The following is a 23,762-nucleotide window of genomic DNA, read 5'->3' as shown; positions in this document are numbered from 1 at the left end:
ACTTGGCAGAGACGGTGACATTGGGGGAAGTCGTGCTGAGGGTATTGGTAGTGTGCAGGGTACCACGTTGTTTTAAATGTGGCCAAAAGGACCACATTAGAGCATACTGACCTCTACAAAGGACCATGGCTGAGGAAACAGTTGTGGAGACGGAAGAGAAAAGAGAGGAAGAAAAGACAGACGGAGGAAAGGAGGAAAAGGACGAAGAATGGAAAATTTCTGAGAGAAGAAGGAGAACGAGAATAAAAGAAAAAACACTGAGTATGATGTGGTACCCCAGTTTAACTCCATCCTACCCAAGACCACTCAGACCCACTCTCCCCATACAGACACCAAACCCCCACCCCCCATTTCCCCTCAAGAAAAAAAGAAAAAAAAAGGACCACAAAATTTTGTGAGAACTTGGCGGAGACAGTGACATTGAGGGAAATCGTGCTGAAGGTATGGGTAGAGGGCAGAGTACCACGTTGTTTTAAATGTGGCCAAGAGGGTCACATTAGAGCATACTGCCCTCTACAAAGGACTATAGCTGAGGAAACAGTTGTTGAGACAGAAGAGAAAAGAGAGGAAGAAAAGACAGACAGAGGAAAGGAGGAAATGGAGGAAGAATGGAAAGTTTCAGAGAGCAGTAGAAAGAGAAAAAAAGAAAAAAACTCTGAGTATGATGTGGTACCCCAGTCCAACTCCATCCCACCCAAGACCACTCAGATCCACCCTCCCCATACAGACACCAAATTCACCCTACCCATTTCCGCACAAGAAAAAAAAAGAAAAAAAGAAAGAACAGACACCACAAAATTTAGACGATCCCGCATCTAGAGAAAAAGGTTACGAATGTATGGCGGAGAGAATGATGTCCTTATGTGATGGAGAAAGGGGGAAAAGGATTTGACTGAAGGACAAAAAAGGACTTAGGACCCAGAGGCGGCGAGTGGTGTTACTCAGTGTGGGGTGAGTAGCACATTCCTCATAATATCATTTTTAGATATCATTCATGTTATATTTTAATTTGTTTTTCATCTCATTTTCATGTGTCATTCATTATATCATACTTTATTTTTTATATTTTTAATTGTTATATGTCCCCACATGTGTTGTAGTGTCCCCCTCTGTGTAATGCCCTCAAGGCAATTTAAAAGAAATAGAGACACTTGCTTCCCAACAACATGGTTCCGGGTTCAGCCTTTCTACTATAGCCTCGGACCAACCAAAGCCTTGATAGACGGAAACTGAAAGAAATCCATGTGTGTGTGTGTGTGTGTGTGTGTAACTTTGTGCCTGTGTTTGTGTGTTCCCCATTACCGCTTGACAAGCGGTGTTGGTGTGTTTACGTCCTCGCATCTTAGTAGTTCGGCAAAACAGACCGATAGAATAAATACTAGGTTTAAAATAAATGTTTTGTGGTCGATTTGTTCGACTAAAAATGAAAATCGTTCAAGGCCCCAGCATGGCCGCAGTCACACACACACACACATACCTGGATTTCTTTCAGTTTCCGTCTACCAAGGCTTTGGTTGGTCCGAGGCTATACTATAAAGGCTGAACCCGGAACCATGTTGTTGGGAAGCAAGTTTCTTTATTTCTTTTAAATTGCCATAAAGGCATTACACAGAGGGGGACACTACAACACATGTGGGGACATATAACAATTAAAAATATAAAAATAAAGGCCCCAGCATGGCTGCAGTCAAATGACTGAAATAAGTTAATGGTAAAAGATAAGAGATGGAAAACGCCTTTCCATTTGGGCGAGACTTCCGCCCGTCCCCCACCAAACCACCCTTTAAAAAAAAAGTCTTTTTTCGAACAAACCCCACTTTTCGGCTACGAGGAATACGAATCTACAAGAAAAAAAAATTGGCATAAATCGGTATTTTTAAATTACCGCCCCACCCCCATTTCCTTCATTTTTCTCCTTTTCCCAGAAAATTTCTTTTTCGAAATATACGGAAAAATATAAAAATAAAGGCCCCAGCATGGCTGCAGTCAAATGACTGAAATAAGTTAATGGTAAAAGATAAGAGATGGAAAACGCCTTTCCATTTGGGCGAGACTTCCGCCCGTCCCCCACCAAACCACCCTTTAAAAAAAAAGTCTTTTTTCGAACAAACTCCACTTTTCGGCTACGAGGAATACGAATCTACAAGAAAAAAAAATTGGCATAAATCGGTATTTTTAAATTACCGCCCCACCCCCATTTCCTTCATTTTTCTCCTTTTCCCAGAAAATTTCTTTTTCGAAATATACGGAAAAATACGGAGATTATGATTTTGAAAAAAATTTCCAAAAACTTTTGTAAATTTTTTTTTAAAGAATTTTCCCCCCCTAAATATGCGGAAAAATATGCACATTATGATTCGGACAAAAATTTCAAAACATTTCTGTAGTTACGGGTTTTAGGGTTAGGGTTAGGGTTAAGGTTAGGGGGTTAGGGTTTTAGGGTTAGGGTTAGTGTTGGGGAAAAAAGTCAAAATTGAAGAATTTGTGGAGCGGGGGAGAGGGAGGAGGAAGGGGGAAAATTTAACACTGCCGATTTTTGACAATTTTCCGGAACCTCTGTATCTAAAAAACGGGTTTTTTTGGCAATAAATAAATAAATAAACAAATTTGGGAGAAATGGAGGGGGGTACTTATATACTTATATATATATATATATATATATATATATATATATAATATATATATATATATATATATATATATATATATATAGTTGGAACTTACAAAAACAAACAAAACAAAACAAAAGACGAATATGGGTGTGTAAACAACAGATGTATTAGTTTCTATATACGTGTGTATATATGTATACACACACACATAAACATATGTATTATATACATATGTATTATGCATATTTACATATCTATACATATCCGCACGCTTGTGTGTGTGTGAGAGAGAGAGAGAGAGAGAGAGAGAGTTGTGTGTGTGTGTGTGTGTGTATTGTGTTCTATGACCACGCGGCTTTATATTTTGGACATGTCATGCACATTCTCCATGGGATGGTAAATTCATCGGAAATATGAAGATTGCTTTTGTAGGATCGAAAAATAGGCACTTATCCCTCTTTCCTGTTGGAAATTTTGTTTTGTTTTCGTTCTTTGCACGACACATCCGCATTACTTGTTTTGTCGTGATGTGGTACTTGGTAGACGTTTTAAAGTTGTATATAAAAAAAATCGTTGAAAATTTCTAGGTTCATTGATTGAAACGAGGTATTTTTCGTTTTATATCATTTTGTATTGTGTTATAATCTGGTCGTTTCCAACTCTTAATAATTTATTCTCAGAAACCAAAATTGTGCATTGTTTACTTTTCATTAACAGCGTCAAAGTGGTCCCTGCACTACTTTCGCGCACGCCTGCAATATCCTCCCCACTTTTCTTTTTCTTTTTGGAGCAGTAAACATGGATAAAACAAATAAATACCAAAAGCCTTATCATAATGTGAGAATATGTAAAAATATTTTGACCAGATTGTTTTCGAGAAAGGAGCTTCTGGATAGTTTCCTAAATAAGGAAAGTGGGCGTGTTTGTTTGGACTACTTAAAATTTAGTCGTCATTTCTTATCAGGTCACATGTGTAGGGGAAAAAATCGGTTTGTGAATGTTTCTGTATGTTGTATCTGGCGTGTGTAGTCTGGTGAGATACCTCATGAAATTGGTGGCGGTATGTATAAGTTGATTATATTCCTGTTGTTATTGTTAGCCCTAAACCGGCGTTATTCGAGTATTCCAATAACAAAAATATTCGAGCTATGACCACCCGGCTTTTTGTCTCTTTGACTATATTATCCGATGTAGTTGGACTTTCTCCGCCTCAGTGTGCTCTTTTTAAGACAGTAATCAAAGCTTAAGGCCTAAACAAATTTCAATACTAGTAACCCCTACCCCTTTATTTCATGAAAATCAAATAATTTATTTAAAGAGAAAATCTAACGCCTCATAACTTTTTTATTTTAAAAAATTTTCAGAAAATTTTTGCGAATTTGTGTTTTACTCACAAGGAATCATACAATTATGAAAGAAAAATAAAAGTTCGTTTTAATATTTTAAAACTCTTCCCCCATAAATCCCAAAAGTTCAACTCTTTTTCGAATCTTTTTTTTTTTAAATCAGAGTTTTAAAATACGGAGAGTTCGAATTTTTTGTTTAAATCCCAGCAGTAGACTACCCTTGGGTGCATGAGGAGAAAAATATTGAAAAACATAGATATGTGTCAGAGTGGCAAAGCAATGAGAACGGTATCAGGTGGTTGAAAGATGCGCTAAAAACAACAGTTAAATAACTCTTAAATCACACTCACATAAAAGGGAATTTTTTACACTGTCATATGAATTCCTTTGTGTGGAACACAAATTTACAAAAATTTCCTGACAATGCTAAAGTTATGAGAATTCCATCAATCCCAAAACTTGTTACGTTAAGTCAGATCACGTAAAGATGAGCCAGTTTCTTGGTTTAATATGTTAACTAATACATAACCAAACAACACAGTTTTACTATCTATCACTAACCACTTCGATACTATAACATTAATTGTGATATTTTGTTGGCGTCCCTCTTCCTGTATTTTTTTGTTTGTCCACCTCAGTATAGTGCCTATACTGTAATTTCCCCACCCCTATTCATTTCTAGAGTTTTCTGCGCCCGGTTTGCATTTGGCATTCCTATACAATAGAGTCGGAAATTATTTAGTCCGCTCAAAACTGTATTTTTTCAGCTGTGTGTATTTAAAATAAAGTAGGGAGGAAAAATAAAAATTAGTGGTGTGGAACTTCTTGATCTCCTCCGCATCATTTTGTAATTTTTGAGATTTGACACACACACACACACACATACACACACACAACACACACACACACACACACACACACACACACACACACACACACACACACAACACACACACACACACATATGTTTCATAAATCCGATATAAATGATTCTGTAAAAATATGCGCGAGCAAGATAAAACTGATAAAAACAAAGAGCAAACTTCCCAAAAGTCAAAAGTGGAAAATTTCGAGGAAATGAGAGGAGTAGGGAAGACCCCCGCCCCATACACACTCGCACACAACAGAAACTTTTCCTTTTTGTTGAATCGTAATTAGCTTAAAATACAAACCAACGAAAAAATTAAAATGTTTGGAGCATTAGATAATTTTCGACTCTGTTCTACAGGATGCCTTTACGGGGCACCGAAGCGCGTTAGTTGCAAATGTGTGGAATCCCCGTATAGTCGGAATGGGAATACGTCGGATAATGATTAATTTTTTTTTTGTTGGCGATGATACAGGATCGCATTCTCGTCTAGTTTCAGATTGTTCAACAAACTTTCTCGCCATAATTCACGGAAAGTTCAGCAGACGTACACAGGATGTTGAAGAGTGATGACGATGGTGTTTAGCTGCTGTCTCAAGCATGTTAGATGACAGCTAGAGTGGGAAAAAAAAGTTCGATTAATTAACATGTGTATTTCCAAATGGCCATCATTCTTTAAAAGCATTCCAACCGTGATCATCACGTGGTTTTAAATGTTCTTTTCTTTTTAAGAACTTCCATCCGTGACCATCCTGTCAAATGTCACTTATGTAGCAACCTATCTCCCTTTTTTCTTTTTGTTTTTAAGAACATATTGAGGATTGGAGTGCTAAGTACACTGCCTATAAAATAAAAGATGGGATTGTCATATGTGGAACACCTTCAATCATAGGTCTACTGAATCAGAGTCAAACAACAGTAACAACTTGTAATAGATCCTCTCAACTAGCAAATAATCTTCTATGCTGTTATTCAATCTGCTAGACATAGCAACCAAATCATTACTAAAATACCTTTGACTATAGAAGTTGGCTTGGGTCAAGTCTGATCAGAGACTAACCAACAATTGACTATAGTTTCTCTTTCTGGTAGATCAAGTGGCTATGTAGAATATTCCTTATTAACTCAGTCTGGCTCTTACTAGCCTTTATTGTTTAATGCAGGACAACTGTGACCTATCAGATTTAAAATCAAAAGCATTCCACCCATGACCATTCCATCTTTTATTCATATTTCAAGCAATCGTATTATGTTTGAAAAAATCTACCACATCTTTTAAAATGATTTTTTTAAAAAAGATATTTCAAAGAATTAATTTTAATAAAACCTAATGTGGCAAAGCAGAAAGATTTGGGCAACTTTAAGCAAAATTTTAAACAATTTATCCAAATCTTTTCAACTGGAGAGTCTCAGTGTCCATGACTGATTGTAAAATATCCAAGAAGTAAAACAATTTAATGATGTTGAATTTTAGACAATTTGATACTGCCAAATTTCAGAGAGCATCTATGACTAATTGTAATATGTATACACGAAGGAGTCGTACCCAATGACTGGTGTAGCAGCATAATAGTCAACTGCTACAAAGGTAAAGGTGACGCCCTTGATACAAATAATTACAGAGGTATCAAGCTGTTGGATCAGGTAATGAAGGTTATGGAGAGGGTCATAGCCCAACTAATTAGAGAGAGTTAGTTTAGATGAGATGCAGTTTGGGTTCGTGCCAGGGAAAAGTACCACTGATGCTATATTCCTGGTAAGGCAGCTGCAGGAGAAATACCTAGCCAAAGATAAGCCCCTGTACCTGGCTTTCGTTGACATGGAGAAAGCCTTCGACAGGATCCTCTGATCCCTTATCTGGTGGTCAATGAGGAAACTAGGGATAGATAAATGGTTAGTGAGAGCTGTGCGAGCCATGTACAGGGACGCTGCTAGTAAGGTGAGGGTTGGCAACGAGTACAGTGAAGAATTCCGGGTAGAGGTAGGGGTCCACCAAGGCTCAGTCCTCAGCCCCCTCCTATTTATTATAGTCCTCCAGGCAATAATTGAGGAATTCAATGGAGGAGAAGTTTCAGGTGTGGAAGCAAGGATTAGAATCGAAGTGCCTTAGAGTCAATCTAGCTAAAACCAAAGTCCTAATAAGTAGGAAGGTAGACAAATCACAAACGCCTTCAGGTAGATGGCCCTGCTCGATCTGTAGAAAAGGTGTAGGTAGAAACTCTATAAGATGCACCAAGTGTAAGCTATGGACACATAAGAGGTGCAGCAATGTCAAAGGAAGGCTAACTAGGAAGATAGTTTTCGTATGTGGCAGATGCTCAGGAGCAATAAACACTGAAAATGCCAACTTCTGCCACATTCCAGGGAGAAAAACTAGAAATAGTTGATAGCTTCCATTACCTAGGTGACCAAGTCAGTAGCGGGGGCGGGTGTGCTGAAAGTGTAACTGCTAGAGTAAGAATAGCTTGGGCAAAGTTCAGAGAGCTCTTACCCCTGCTGGTGACAAAAGGCCTCTCGCTCAGAGTAAAAGGCAGACTGTATGACGTGTGTGTATGAACAGCCATGCTACATGGCAGTGAAACATGGGCCGTGACTTCTGAGGATATGTGTAAGCTCGCAAGAAATGAAGCCAGTATGCTCCGCTGGATGTGCAATGTCAGTGTTCATACTCGACAGAGTGTAAGTACCTTGAGAGAAAAGCTGGACCTAAGAAGCATCAGTTGTGGTGTGCAAGAGAGACGTTTGCACTGGTATGGTCATGTGGCGAGAATGGATGAAGATAGTTGTGCGAAAAAGTGCCACACCCTAGCGGTTGAGGGAACCTGTGGAAGGGGTAGACCCAGGAAAACTGGGATGAGGTGGTGAAGCACGACCTTCAAACATTAGGCCTCATCGAGGCAATGACTAGTGACTGAGACCTTTGGAAATATGCTGTGCATGAGAAGACCCAGCAGGACAAGTGAGACCATAACCCGTGACCTCTACACGGGATGTAGCCAGTCCACTTATACATACCTTTCCTTCTTGGGACACAAAACTCTACTTGTGAAGACCTGTTGAGGCAAGTGAGAATTGAAATCGATCAACATCAATGGAAATTGCAGCTGTGATACTAGTGCCGGTGGCACGTAAGAGAACCACCTGAACATGGCCGTTGCCATCGCCACCCCAACTGGCCTTGTGCTGGTGGCACGTAAAAAGCCCCATCCGTTCGTGGCCATTGCCAGCCTCGCCTGGCCCCCGTGCTGGTGGCACGTAAAAAGCCCCATCCGTTCGTGGCCATTGCCAGCCTCGCCTGGCCCCCGTGCTGGTGGCACGTAAAAAGTACCATCCGATCGTGGCTGTTTGCCAGACTCGTCTGGCACCTGTGCTGGTGGCACGTAAAAAGCACCCATTACACTCATGGAGTGGTTGGCGTTAGGAAGGGCATCCAGCCGTAGAAACATTGCCTGATCAGACTGGGACTGGTGCAGCCTTCTGGCTTCCCAGACCCCAGTTGAACCGTCCAATCCATGCTAGCATGGAAAGCGGATGCTAAACGATGATGATAATGATGATGATAGGATAAATATTTGTTGTAACTAAGATCTAGAAATTGAAAATGATTTTTAATCAAAGATTTGAGTCCATATAAATTCTGCGTGGTAATTCTTTCATATGGCCCCATGTGCCATGTATCGTCTTCAGGTTACCTTTTGTATTGGTTCATATGCCTTCCACCCAATTTGTGCATATTCCAGTTTTTTGGATGTATGAAATTTCTGAAGTGGTTTATCATACCAAGGTCATATCCTTAATTTCCAAAGTTCTGATGTGATGATGATGATCATCATCATTTAACGTCTGTCTTCCATGCTAGCATGGGTTGGACAGTTCGACCGGAATCTGGGAAGCCAGGAGGCTGCACCAGGCTCCAGTCTGATCTGGCAGTGTTTCTACAGCTGGATGCCCTTCCTAACGCCAACCACTCCGTGAGTGTAGTGGGTGCTTTTTACGTGCCACTGGCACAGGTGCCAGGGGAGGCTGGCCATAATCGGTTGATACTTTTTACGTGCCACCAGCACCAAAGCCAGTTAAGGCGGCGCTGGCATCAACCACATTCAGATGGTGCTTTTTATGTGCCACCGGCACAGGTATCACAACTACAATTTCCATTTGATTTTTTGATGTTGATGTACTTGACTCAATAGGTCTCCTTAAGCACTGCAGGTCACCCTATGATCCAAGGTAAGCACAGCAGGCCATCCTGCGATCCAAGTGCAGGAAACAGCCATGAACTCAAGTTATTTGTTGGGTCTTCGCAGTCACAGCATATCTCCAGAGATCTTGGTCTTTCGTCATTGCCTCTGTGAGGCCCAACGTTCAAAGGTCATGCTTGACCACCTCATCCCATGTCTTCCTGGATTCCTTCCCAGGATTATCTTCCCAGGATTCTCTTCCCAGGATTCCTTCAACTGTTTGGGAGTGGCACTTCTTCACACATCTCTCCTCATCCATCCGTAGTACATGACCATACCAGTGCAGACGTCTTTCTTGCATGCCACATCCAATGCTTTTTATGTCCAGCATTTCTCTCAGGGCACTTACACTCTGTTGAGTGTGCACACTGACATTATACATCCAGCGAATCATGCTAGCTTCATTTCTTTCAAGCCTATGCATGTCCTCTGCAGTCATAGCCCATGTTTCACTACCGTTCACACACATGCGTCGTACAATCTACCTTTCACTCTGGGCGAGAGACCTTTTGTCACCAGTAGGGGTAGGAGCTTTCTAAACTTTGCCCAGGCTATTCTTATTCTAGTGGTAACACTCTCTGAGCACACACCCTCCCCCCCCACTACTAACTTGCTTACCTAGGTAGCGGAAACTATCAACTACTTCTAGTTTCTCCCCCAGTAGTGTAATGGAATCTGTTTTCTGAGTATCAAGCTATCTTCTCAGTTAATTTTTCTTTGATGTTGCTGCACTTCTTATGTGTCCATAGCTTTCACTGGGTACATCTTATAGAGTTTCTACCTACACCTTTTCTACAGGTTTAGCAGGGCCACCTACCTGAAGGGGTGTGTGGTGTGTTTGCCTTCCTACTTACAAGAACTTTGGTCTTTGCTACGTTGACTCTCAGGCCTTTTGATTCTAAACCTAGCTTCCACACCCGAAATTTCTTTTCTAGTTCCGGTAATGATTCTGCTATGAGAAATCACAGATCCTGGAGTAATCCATTCCAGAACAATTGGAATTAAAACCTCAGCACTTTTGCCTTTCATTGATATCAGTTAGTCTCTTTTCCTTTCACATTAGTAACCTTTAATTTTTACCTGTTTCTTTTCCATTTTCTCAGTGTCGCAGGGAAACAATAATTCATCTATTTCTACAATGATTTTACATCTACCACTTTACTTAGGTTTTTGATGAAAGAATTTCAGCCTCATCTGGCACCTGTGTCGGTGGCACATAAAAACACCATCCGAGCGTGGCCGTCTGCCAGCCTCGTCTGGCACCTGTGTCGGTGGCACATAAAAAACACCATCCGAGCATGGCCGTTTGCCAGCCTCGTCTGGCACCTGTGTCGGTGGCACATAAAATCACCCACTACACTCTCGGAGTGGTTGGCGTTAGGAAGGGCATCCAGCTGTAGAAACACTGCCAGATCTGACTGGACTGGTGCAGCTTTCGGGCTCCCCAGACCCCAGTTGAACCATCCAACCCATGCTAGCATGGAAAGCGGACGTTAAATGATGATGATGATGATGATGATCTCTGAAAATTGATTTTACTCACAAGATCCTTTCGTAGGACAAACTCTGACATGATTAAAATTTTAACCACCACAAATACAATAGCAAGTATCTGTCATTGTTGCAGTTGTCTTTTCCTTATGTGATGGAATTATTTGCAATCCTGGCTTGGGCATTTGTAACAAACTCCAGACACAAAATGTAGACTTTGTGTTTTCTTTATGTGTGATGATTGACAATAAAGTGTACAGTCTGAGTAACTCTCTCAAATCCCATTTGATCCTTGAATTGGTTGCAATCTCCACAAGTGACATTGAATTGAACAGCTCTCTGCTTAGATACAAATGCATAGCATTATTATTGTGAATTGTTTAGAAACATGAGGTGAATAAAAGATGGTGTCTGCCCGTTCATGACCATAAGTAACAAGTTAATAATAAAAGAATTTATGTAAGATTTCAGAAACAGGTTAAACAGGTATCTTCTGAACAAGTAGTGGCCTAATAATTCGAGTTCTATTCCACTGAAGGCATAAGACTCAAGTCACAGGAAAAACATTATTTCAATAAACTGGATACTTCACAAAATGTAAATGTATTGAGGCCTCTTTCCTCATTCATTTGGCACAATTAAACGTGTGTGTATATGTCTGTCTACCTGTCTCTGTATTGCATTGTAAAATGTAAATCATCATTATTGTCATTGTTTAATATCTGCTTTCCATGCTGGCATGGGATAAACAGTTTGACAGAGGACTGGCAAGCCAGGAGGCTGCACCAAGTTCCAATCTGATCTGGCATGGTTTCTACAGCTGGATGCCCTTCCTAATGCCAACCATTCCAAGAGTGTAGTGGGTGCTTTTTACATGCCATACGCACAGGAGCTACTTAGGTGGCACTGGCATCAACCATGCTCAAATGTTGCTTTTTATGTGCCACCAGCATGAGTACCAGTCAGGTTTCACTGGCATCAGCCATGCTCGAATGGTGCTTTTTATGTGCCACTGGCATAGGAACCAGTGAAGCAGCACTAGCATTGGCCATGTTTGAATGGTGCCTTTTATGTGACAGTGGTACGGGTGCCATATTTACAAAAACAATAAGTGATTATTTTTGCTTCCGTTATTTTATTAATAATTCTAAAATACCCCCTTTTATTCTGTGACTTATTTAATTATTAATCAAGGATTTTCTCTTGTGCCCTTTTCCTCTTCAATGATTCATAATTTTGCAGTTTTTAAAATATATTCCTGGTCACTGAATACAGACTGAAATTTCTTGTTATAGCAATCACGTTTTTTTTACTTTTACATGTTGCCTCCAGGGATTTTCATTTGGCCAAGAGTCTTTTGCAACATGGCTAATCTTTGTTCTGAGAAGTTTTTACATATTTAGAGCTTTACTGCAATCAAGTCTACTTGCCAATATTTTCTCTTCAATTTTTTTCAGATGAGATCATTATTGAAAAAACCCATTCAATATCAGCATTGCTGCTTAGACTAGAGAAGATATAAATACTCACTGTTTGTCTTTCACCCCTCATTTCTCGACATGAGTGTCTTAGGGCTTCATTTATTGAAAGAGGAAAGATAAAATGAATTAAGAAAAGTTTAAAATTATTATAAATACAGAGAGGTTCTTTTAATTTCATTGACTCTCATTTAAAACTCTATTTTTGTATTTTTAGAAAGAAAATTCAAATTAACTAGAAAGAATTTGAAGACAAAACGAAAATAAATTTGAAAATATGCCTGATAGAAATAGACAGGTAAGTATTGAAAGTAAGAAGAGCAGAAAACAAAAAATGTGAACGAGTCTGTGCATATTATTGCTGTTACTGTTGTTTAACCCATATTCTGTTCACATGAAACAGATTTATGACAAGTAGTATTATAGCAATGATCATTACAAACCTTTTAGACATAGCGTATCTGGGACTATGATATCCAATATATATATTACACTTTACCATCTTAAAAAAAGAACATGTTACATAAGTTAGTTCTAAATGTACTGTCCTATAGATTTAGATGTGTATCCTACTATCCCATGGTGGTAGTGGTGTCATCTCTAATTTATTTCATGAAACCAAACCAATGTATCAGGCCTTCAAAGTTTACTATCCCTTTATTTTCACCTAAATAAGTGATAAACTAACTTGGTTAAATGGGCCTCTAAATTGGCAAATTGAGTTTGTAGGTCATACATTCAACTCTTTTCCTACATACTTCACATAGACTAGTGTATGATCAAAGATTTGAGTATCTCTTCAGCATCAAGCAATACTTTTGCTCTCAAAAGTTTTTAACATATCAATACATTTAATATGTACAAACATTTCCTGTGATATTGTTCAAATATTAAGGATAGTATAATCTACATACACACTTAGTGTCAAGTTAAAATTAATAAACTGACAGAATGGTCCTTTACTGGCCAATACTCTGAATTGTATCTAAAGTAATAAAATGTTAAAGGATTTACAATGATATCATAAATACTGAACTTTATAAAAATACAATAGTTTTAGATGTGATTGTAGATCTTCATTTGAAAGCAGTGATACTAAATATGTTTAGGTCTCAACAGCTAAATTGAAAATAAAAATATCCTTTGTGTAAATGGATTTTCTGTGTCTATATCTGTGTGTAGTTGGATTTTGGAAGTGGTCATTCTTTATTTATTTCTTGCTATTGTTACTTATATACTTCCTCCTTTAAACATACATTTTACTTAAATCTTGTTTCTAACAAATAGAAATTCTAATTCCATCTTATCTTGTGGCAATTAACATTTTGTTATATTTTTTAGTTTGGAAGAAGAGAAAGAAAAGGGAAACACACTATGACATCTTCTGATGATAAGTAAGTAGACAAACCTTTCCAGATAACATTTTGTTGTGCCAATAGTTTGATGAGAACTGATAAATCATCTTGAAAATTGCTATTTTTGTATTATTTGCATGCTGGATACAAGCTGAAAATTGATTACCTAGATTTGCCCTTGACATTTAAAACTGTACCTCATTGGGCGGAAGTGAATGTTCCTGTGTCTAATAAGTTAAATGTTTTCAATGAACTGGAGTGCTGTACCTTGAAGAGGAGCACGGAGAACAAAACAGCCTGCTGACATAGAATTAAATGACTTAGTGTTCCAGTTAGTTCTTTCAAAGACATCAGCAGAATCATTGGATCCAGCTTTGGGAACAGAATGTAGTTTTTCATTGACAAGAGAAAAGTAGTTGCAGTTCTTCAGTATGAAAAATGACATTGTTTATTGTAATGATGTTAATCATCAATTTACTCTTTTACTCTTTTACTTGTTTCAGTCATTTGACTGTTGAGCAAATCGACCTCAGGACTTATTCTTTGTAAGCCTAGTACTTATTCTATTGATATCTTTTTGCCAAACTGCTAAGTTATGGGGACATCGATTGTCAAGCAATGTTGGGGGGATAAATACAGATACACAAACATATACACACACATTATATATATATATATATATATATATATATATATATATATATATACATATACACAATGGGTTTCTTTCAGTTTCCGTCTACCAAATCCACTCCCAAGGCTTTGGTTGGCTCGAGGCTATAGTAGAAGACACTTGCCCAAGGTACCATACAGTGGGACTGAACCTGGAACCATGTGGTTCATAAGCAAGCTACTTACCACACAGCCACTCCTACACCTATTTCTTTAATATGCTACCTGTATTTGTATATATTTTTTCTTGTGAGTAACAATCATTTGTGTAGAAGGAAAGGAGACAAAAGAAGGTGGACAATGGTGGGAGGAGTGAAAATATATCACACACACACACACACACACACACCACACACACACACACACACACACACACACACACATCTAACTATGTCACAGGGTTCACAATCATGAGGTAGTGAATTCAATTCCCAGACCGGGCTGTGTGTTGTGTTCTTGAGCAAGGCACTTTATTTCACATTGCTCCAGTTCACTCAGCTGTAGAAATGAGTTGTGATGTCACTGGTGCCAAGTTGTATCCACATTTGCCTTTCCCATATGACAAATAAACTTTACTAATCTTAAACTTCCTCCTTGGTTCATTTTTTGCAGATCACCAACCTCTCAATATGAGTCAGTACCAATGTTAGATATAACAACAAATGATACATTATGGGGACAACAATCTCCAGAATCCAAAGAGCAACCAAAAAAAGTATTATCTTATATTTTTCATTAATTTTATTATTTCTGTTTTTATAAATTATGACCGATGAGTAGTTTGGAATTTCAATAATGACTCTGTATTAACAGCAACATTATAAATTTCGTTTATGAATATCTTAACATATTTTTCAGTATAGCATTGTACAGATGGTTCCTATTTTTCATATATGTAGAGCAGTGTATAAATTTTGCAGATGAATAAAGCAGGCAAACATTTTTCAAATTGATTGAGCAACCTTCTATTTTTCATGTTGATGGATCAGTTTACTATTTTACATAGTCACAGAGCAAACTATATTTTTCCTATTGCTAGAGATAACTACTGTATTACATAATGGTTGAACCAACTATTTTTTTATAAGCTGCTTTCAAACTTTTTAGAACAAGCTACTATTTTTCATATTGGTAGAATGAGCTACTAATTTTCATAAAGGTAGCAGAGGTGACTATTTTCATTTTGGTAGAACAGGTTACTGTTTATCATATTGGTAGAGCAGATTCTTGTATACTGGATTAGTACTGGATACTATTTCTTGTAATGGTAAAACCAGTTACTATTTTTCATATTGGTATTAATTTTTGTATTAGTAGCCCAGTTAGTATTTTTAACATTATTTGCAAGAGCTGCTATTTTGCCATAAGTGCTGATGTGCACTTGTACAAGTACATCAGTCATGATGGATGTATGATGGTTGTATAAATGCATGTAAAATCTGATAAGAACTTGGATTGCACCTGAGATGCATAAATTTGTTAATCAAAGATCTTTAAGTAGTCTTTTTGTAAAATTTCCCAATTTTATAGATATTATTATGATGTTCTTTATATCTTTATGTACATTATATCTTTGCTGCTTTTTTTTCTATAATGCATTAAAAGACCTCCCTGGAAGGCAAGAAACAGTGCTGCACATATATGTTAGTTAGTTAGTTAGTTAATTTGGCTCAAAAGCAAATAGCAAGGCCATGTAGGGGGACATGGAGTTAAGTACAGGGTGGTGTTCATGTAAAGAGTTCAGGCCACTTGAGGTCCAGGGAGGCTTTGAACAAAGCGGTCGTCGGCATCTTCACCATCTCGTCTGGCAGCTTGTTCCACGGATCCGCAACCCGGACGGAGAAAGCTCCTCTCCTTCGATTGAGATGAAATCGTTGCAGGTAGAGCTTTCCGGAATGACCCCGCAGCCGACGCTCTGGAGCAGGAGTGAAGAACAGCTCTTTCGAGAGGTTACACTTTCCGCTTATGATGTTGTGGGCGAGAATGAGATCACCACGGCGGCGGCGTTTTTCAAGAGAATAAAGGTCGAGCGTCCTCAGCCTTTCTTCGTAGGACAAATTTTTGAGACCATGAACCATGCAGGTAGCCAGCTTCTGGACTCTTTCGAGATGCTGTATGTCTTTGAGGAGATAAGGAGAAGAGGCTTGAATCCCATACTCCAATATGGGTCTCACCAGTGTGACATAGAGTGGTAGGAATATGGCTGCTGTGAGCATTCCGAGTGTGTGTGTGTGTGTGTTGACAAAATGTGTATGTGTGTATACACACACACATGTTTTACTTGTGTGTGCATGTATATATATATATATAAAACACAGGTCTTACTTTCAAGGCAATGATTCAGCATGGCCACAATCAGGTGAATGAAACAAATAAAAGAATATATGTATATAGACATATATTCCAGGAAATACCTATTTTTTGGTGACAATTCTGCGTGAATGATAGATATACGGTATATCTTTGATGCGATATGGATTGTTTGGAAAGAGTTGAGATACATGCTCTATATATTCTAAAAGATATGCTAAAAAAAAAATTAAGCTTTAGATTAGATCTTTGCAGTTTTGCACATTATCAGCCAAACTGGTAATAATTAACATTCAGACAAATGATTATCAATGCTGCAGAAAACTGAATGAAAAACAAGTATGTACATCAATGATAATTTTAACCACCCTACTATTAATACTTAGAAGTATTAATTGATTACATGAGTGAAAGAATATCTAACATTTTATTAAATAAGGCAACTTTTCATAATGATGCATTGAATAAAAGCAGATATAAATATAGAGTCAATTTTCAACGTAAACAAGTGCCATAGCTGCACAGATATAGAAAGTGGAGCACAATATGGCTTAATCCCTCATCTGGCCTAAATGAAATATCACATCAGGATAATCTCCTTTATTTTTTTCTGTATATGAAGAGCATAACAAGGTGTATTTACATCTGTTTATCTTTGGTTTCTGATACACTGTGAATTGTGCATTAATATTCATTAATCATTTAATCACCAACAAATACATTACATGTAAATGTTTTCATTCATTACAGCTGAATATTTGTTGTGTTTGATTTAAATAGGAATTGTTGCAAGTTATATTTGTGGACAGAAAGATGAGGGCTGTAACTTGTTCATTGATTACTCATCAATGAACCATGAAATATACCTAGATAATTGCTTTTATTTTTGTCTGTGAATATACCAACAATGTGTATTTGCATCTGTTTAAAGTTTCATAGTGAAGGTTTCAATAAAGTGATGTTCAATCCCTTTAAAATTCATCTCGGTTTTCAAATACATGCAGTGTTGTGCATTATGTTTATATAATATCATCATTTAACCTTTATCTTCTTTATTAACATAGGTAGGACAGTTCAGTAAGATCTAATGATTTGGAGGACTGTATTCAGCTCTGATGTCTGCTTTGCCATGGTTTCTATTTAATGTGAAAGACAGAAAAATAATCAGAGAGTATAATATGAAAGTTGAATGGTATTGGTTTCATAAATAATGGAGGAAAGACTTTGAAGAATGTAGTTATAAACCCCTTACACTGGGAGATAAACATCCAGTGAACTGAGACATTGACCTGGGTTTAATTCTCAGTTTCAAGTCCTAGTTTCAGTTTCTGTTTGAAGGAAAATAAGAAGTTATCATGACTTAGTATTTCTCTTTCCATAAAATTGTTCTCATGTGCTTTGTATAAAACAACCAATATGATAAATACTATGAAACATCATCGTTATCATTTGAACATCTATTTTTCTGTGCTGACACATTGTTGCATAGATCAGAACTTAACTGTCTTATGTAGACTATTCTGCATACCGTGCATCCATCTGCAATGAATGAGGAAGTACTTATCCTCTAATGAGTGGTCAATGACCCATCAATCACGTCAGAATAATCTCCTTATATTATATATCACAATCCTTCTTGATCCTGCATAGTTTTGTTAAACCCTGTATCCTCAACACACAGTTCACCATTTCTTCTACTGTCTCATAACTAGTCTTACCCTTCTCTGTATACCTCCATTATCTCAGCCAAATCTGTCAATGTATAAAATGCATCAAAGACAGAGTAACATACAATGACTTTGTTGGCTCTGAATGTGACATGTTCCTTTAAATTATATTCTATTAGTAGAAACATGTATGGAAACATTCTATTAGTAGAAACATTAAGAAACCTTATGGAATTATTTGTTCCAGCTCTAAAAATTAGCAGTTTGGGAGAGAGGAGATTTATAAAATGGTTTCAAAAGGGTTACCAAGGCTGGAGGTGTTTTTTATTTTGAAGAATCCACTAACAAAAATATTCTCCGATTTATAGAGGCTACAAAAATACTCTATTTTCCCTTCTTTCTAGCCATTTTTTAAAGATATATTAGGGGTATTGTAGAACTTTGTAAGTCTGACATGGCTTATAAACTCTACTGAATGTTTAAATTGGTTAAATAAATTTTGTTATCCTCAAGTAGCACTGTTGTTATCCAGAAGATTTAATTCATTCAAGTCCCATGTCAAAACCAGTCTACCATGCTAAAAACTAAATAAGGAAAAAGAAAATCATTGTATCTGTTAAAATGGATCAGATTTTCTCCGCCAGATAATCTTGGCTAATCTCATGTCTTGTGCTATTTGTATTCAGTTATGTCTTCTCTGTATAATTTGTTATAAAATTTGAGATTCTGTGTTTATAGCATTAATCTTAGTAATTGGAACTTAATCATTCATCTAACATTCAAAATCTTTTCTTTATTTTCAGGAAGATATAAAGAAATGGATGCAGGAAAACATAAAATTGAGGTAATTCAAGAAATATGTCCTTAAATGGGATAATATTGTGCTGATAATCACCATCATTTAATGTCCACTTTCCATGCTGGCATGGGTTAGACAGTTTGATTGGAACTGGTAAGCTGGGGAACTGCACCAGGTTCCAGTCTGATTTGGCATGGTTTCTATGGCTGGATACCCTTCCTAACATCAAGTACATATATATAATACAGGGTTTTAGATATGGTATATAGTGAGTTGAAAAACTTTGATAATCTGAGACTATCCCAGTGATTAGTTGACAAAAACTCCCGGGAATGTTAATAAGCTACAAATAATGAGCAATGGAGATAACTATTAAGATCAGTTGATTTCCATGTAACACATTTCTCATTATATGTAGGAACTATACTAAATTGCTACACTTCCAAATCTTACTCCATTAGATCATTGGTATTATTCATGAATCAACAGGGATCAAAAAAGCAAAATTTGGTAGGCATTTAAAATAGCAATCCATCATTTCTGGAGACAGCTATAATATCAGTAATTTTAACAATCAAACATATTTCTGTTGGTGAAAGAAGTATTTTGTGATATTGATTGTTTCTCTCTTATATAAGGAACAGATTTATGCAAATTAAGCAAACTGGTTTGTGCAAATTAAGCAACTGGTTTGTGTTTTCAATGGGAAATCCATAGTATCTGCTAATGTTTATTCTAATTATATTCATGCACATATGGACAGAGAGAAAGAGAGAGAAAAGAAGAATATATTTACTAACTGAAATTCACAATGAGTTCCAGAGCCGGAAGGTGTTTACAGTTAATTTCCTAACTTCCTTTACTTTTTGACCACCTTGTACTCTTGACCACTATCCAAGACATAACAATACAACCACTGGGTATTCCTTTCACTCCCAGTATCATTCCATAAAATGTAATTCATTTTCCAATTCTATGATTCCATTCTAAACAACAGCACAACTTACTCCTTTTCCTCAGATTCTTGACAAAAAAATTCACTTTACTAATCTTGAATTTCTTAATTGACTAATTTTGCAGACCACATCAAGCAACCTCAAAGAAACGTGTAAAGCGGTATGGAGTTAAGAAAAGAATTGTGCAACCAAAAATTCTAAATGCTGGGAAAAGCAGAGAAGTAAATCATGTAAAATTTTAAAATATTCTTGATTAGTTCTGTTTGCATACATTGTGATGAATGGGTTGTTGAGAATTTCATCAACAGATTTCTATAAAAGGAATGCTGTATATTCTGCTTGTGAATATTCTTATATATTTTCTTACATTGGTGTCGCAGGCTACTATTTTATTTTATATTGGTAGAGCTAGGTACTGTTCATTAGTACTGGGAGAGTCATCAATTAGATTTACAATTGGCAAAACTGTCTATTATATCTCTTATTGGTAGACCAATCAACTATTAGGTATGAAATATAGTCCTGTCATATGGCAGGATTTTCAAATTCTTCATCTTTCCAACATTTTATTATATCTTTTTCTTTTCATTTTTTCTGTTCATCATTTTAGGAAGGAGAAGAAGAAACAAAATGTGGGAATGGTTTCTCTCCATTTGATAAGAGGTAAGTATATAGTCATTTCACATAAGCTATTTATCATAAAATGTAGGTTCTTTTATGTATGAGAGTGGTGTGATGGAGGAGTTGTATGTCACTCCTTGTATTTTTCTCTTATGTGAATGTGATATGTATATACATACTGGGGAGTGTGATAATTGGTTGCAATTGATCTTCCATGGTTGCTAGTGAGCTTCATGTTCCACAGTATTAAGTACATGAAAGGCTATCTTCAGATATCCAGACACAAACAATACATCCAGAGAACAAATAGAACTGTACCATGAAATCACTGTTTTTCCCATTCAGCTTGCTCAGACATAAAAATATGCAAAGAGAATTTAGCCACAACATCAGTTGCCTCACTAGGCCTGAACTCTGGTACACAGAGACCTGATAAATATGGCATTATTCTCTTGTTCTGATAATATATTTAGAATTTTCAACCTTTGCTTAAAATACTAGCTGTTTCTATCTGAATTTGTTAGCTTCTTTAATTTTGTTCACCTTTCAACCCTGATTCTTGACACATTCCTGACACTGGTTTCTCTTAAAAACTCTTTCACATTCTACTCTTCATTTCCCTTTTTGTTTACTTGATTCCATTCCAAACAATAACACTCCCTTTCTTTCTTTCCCCACTTTCAGATATAAGATAAAAACTGAAGTGTTTCACTGTACACTCATTAGAACAAATTAATTTTATCTATCTTGCATTTTCTCATTGACTGATTTTTCAGACCACCAATGATCCTCAAAAAACATCGGGAAGGAAGTGAACAAGAGTTGAATGACATTATAAATGTTATAAGAAAACATACAACGAAAGTAATTCTTTTAAAACTTAATATTTCAATGATTATCTTTGCGTAAATTGTGACCATTGAATATTTCAAAGTTTCATGAATGGATTTGTATAGCAGCAGCACTGTATATTCTACTACTGAATATTATGTATTTTCTCACATTGACAAAACAGGCTAAAATGTTCCATGCAGGTAGGCAATTTGGAAATTTCCATACTGGTAGAGCTGTTGGCATCTTAAGGAGTTTGACATTAATTTTCAATACTGAAAAATCAACAACTATATTTCACACACATTCACACATACAGAAAAAAACATCAACAAAGAAGATGCATTAACAATGATTTATTTAGCCTACACATAGTTTGAATAGCCTGGCACTGTGCAGTTACTGCGCATTGCACTATGTGTATTCAATTCATTCTTCAATTGGTTGACTACATTTCCTAGAAACAGAGCATTTAATACTATTCTTTTCAAAGCTAGAATGCCTCTGCTACATTTAGAATACATTGGAATAATAGACTTGTATGTCAGCAACATTGCATATTCTTCTTATGAATATTTTAAAATTTATTTTCTCACTTTAGTTGAGCAGACAACTATATTTCGTACTGGAAGAGCAATCTACGAGACTTTTTCATATCAGTAGACCCAGCTACTATATGTTATATTGGTAGACCCAGATACTATGTTATATGGGTAGTCCCAGGTAATATATATTGTAATGGTAGACCAAACTACAATATTACACACGCATGCACGCGCGCGCGCACACACACACACACACACGCACGTATCAAGAATAATTAGTGATCAGAATCTGAAAGTTTCACAAAGGTTTGCTTCATCAACTAAGGTCGACTTTGCTTTTTCTTCCTTTTGGGGTTGATAAATTAAATACCAGTCAAGTACTGGGGTTGATGTAATCGACTATTCCCCTCCCCACAAATTCCAGGCCTTGTGCCTATAGTAGAAAAGATTATTCTACATCTAATGTGTTATACTCTGAATCCTCAGACAAAAGTTCATCACTTTTTGGCATATCTCTCTTATTTGGTCTTAGTCTGCTGGATAACCTTAGTTGCCATCATGCAAAACTGTTTTTCATTCAGTAGATGTCTTCCATTCTTACTGTGTGTTTTAATCAACACACCATTGTGAAAACTGTAAGAAAAAAAAACTAATTCATATATTTCTGTGTTATTTCAGATTGGAATATTTCCATTAGATAATAGTAGCTACATTCTCTTATTGTACCTTCAAATATATACTATTGACATACAAACATGTCTTCATTACTGAATAATCCAATTAAAAAATCATGGAATCTATGTCACAGTGTTTGAGTGACCCAGTTCTAAATCATTACTTCTTACATTCAGTATGTTTTTTTTTCACTCTAATCTAATAGGTAGTAGAAAAAGCTGAGAACAGTGGCTCTGAAGATGAATGGTAAGTATATAGTCATAATAAAAAGACCTTTTATCTATCACATTTATATTCTTCTATGTAGATGTATATGTTGCTGCAAAAATGTACTAACTCTTTGTATATTCTCTTTGTGTATCTGCAATATGTTATGGAGTGTGATATTTGGTTGTATTTTATGTTTTCTAATGTTACTGGCAAGAAGTAAGATGGAAGATTTGGGAGACGTTAACCAACACACAAAAATTTATATTGATGTAATAGCTAACAGATCATCACAAACATTTTCATAAACTGAACTTTTGACATCTCCTCCTACTATATAAATAGATATATGTATAGAATATAATATAGTTTATCACATCACAAACATTACAAATAATCCCATCAATAAATTTATATCATGCTACATTAATTTTGTTGTTATTATGTAGCTCTGTTTCTAAAAGATGGATGTGAGTATGAATTTCTTATGAAACTGTCTGTAAATATATTGTGGAGGTGTGGGAATGTCATGGAAGTTTGTTTGAAAGGTGTAAGTAAAATGACAGATCCTCTTTGTAACACCATTCAAAAATTTTCCGATTGTGAATTTATTGTTCTTCTACATGACATCAGCTTTCAGGTTTAGAAGAGAGTTTATTAACCTAATAAAAATACCATTAATGGTATACAAACAATGCATTAGATGCATCAGCGATTATGACTGTCCTATTTGAGCCCTCAATCACCCACAACAAACCACAGTAAACTACAAAGAACATAAAACAGTACATTACACATCCTAACAGGTTCTATACAGACCATTATTCACAGACCACCTGCACAATGAAACAAAAATACTAGAAAATGCATGACTATCTGGACATGCAAGGAACATATTTTGTTGCTGCAGCAAGTTTCAAAGACCCCTTCCTCCATCAAACCTGCAGCAAAGTACCTTTCAGGTGACCAGGCACATACAGACATTACAGACCACTACTATAATAACATTTTAAAAGCCCACTCTCCTCCACTTAGTCTGGATAAATATTAAATGACGTACCTACACAGAAATAATTACACCACCAGCAACT

The 23,762-nt window shown here is 36.6% G+C and overlaps 1 protein-coding gene across 1 annotated transcript in view; it reads left to right on the top strand.

Annotated features, from left to right (window-relative positions):
• Nucleotides 1-3,580: 3,580 nt before the first annotated feature.
• The window catches only part of LOC115220802 (transient receptor potential cation channel subfamily M member-like 2), a 114,982-nt gene continuing 94,800 nt past the window's right edge, over nucleotides 3,581-23,762 (top strand). Inside the window, exons 1-9 of the mRNA XM_029790953.2 lie at nucleotides 3,581-3,672; nucleotides 12,251-12,331; nucleotides 13,375-13,427; nucleotides 14,673-14,775; nucleotides 18,841-18,881; nucleotides 19,917-20,022; nucleotides 20,403-20,455; nucleotides 21,190-21,277; nucleotides 22,670-22,710. Coding sequence (XP_029646813.1) covers nucleotides 12,311-12,331; nucleotides 13,375-13,427; nucleotides 14,673-14,775; nucleotides 18,841-18,881; nucleotides 19,917-20,022; nucleotides 20,403-20,455; nucleotides 21,190-21,277; nucleotides 22,670-22,710 — 506 coding nt within the window. The 5' untranslated portion in view covers nucleotides 3,581-3,672; nucleotides 12,251-12,310. The remainder of the gene's footprint in view (nucleotides 3,673-12,250; nucleotides 12,332-13,374; nucleotides 13,428-14,672; nucleotides 14,776-18,840; nucleotides 18,882-19,916; nucleotides 20,023-20,402; nucleotides 20,456-21,189; nucleotides 21,278-22,669; nucleotides 22,711-23,762) is intronic.

Source organism: Octopus sinensis, linkage group LG17 (genome assembly GCF_006345805.1).
Source record: "Octopus sinensis linkage group LG17, ASM634580v1, whole genome shotgun sequence".
NCBI lineage: Eukaryota > Metazoa > Mollusca > Cephalopoda > Octopoda > Octopodidae > Octopus > Octopus sinensis.
Note: the sequence above shows the minus strand (reverse complement) of the source record. Positions and strands in the feature narration are given on the sequence as shown.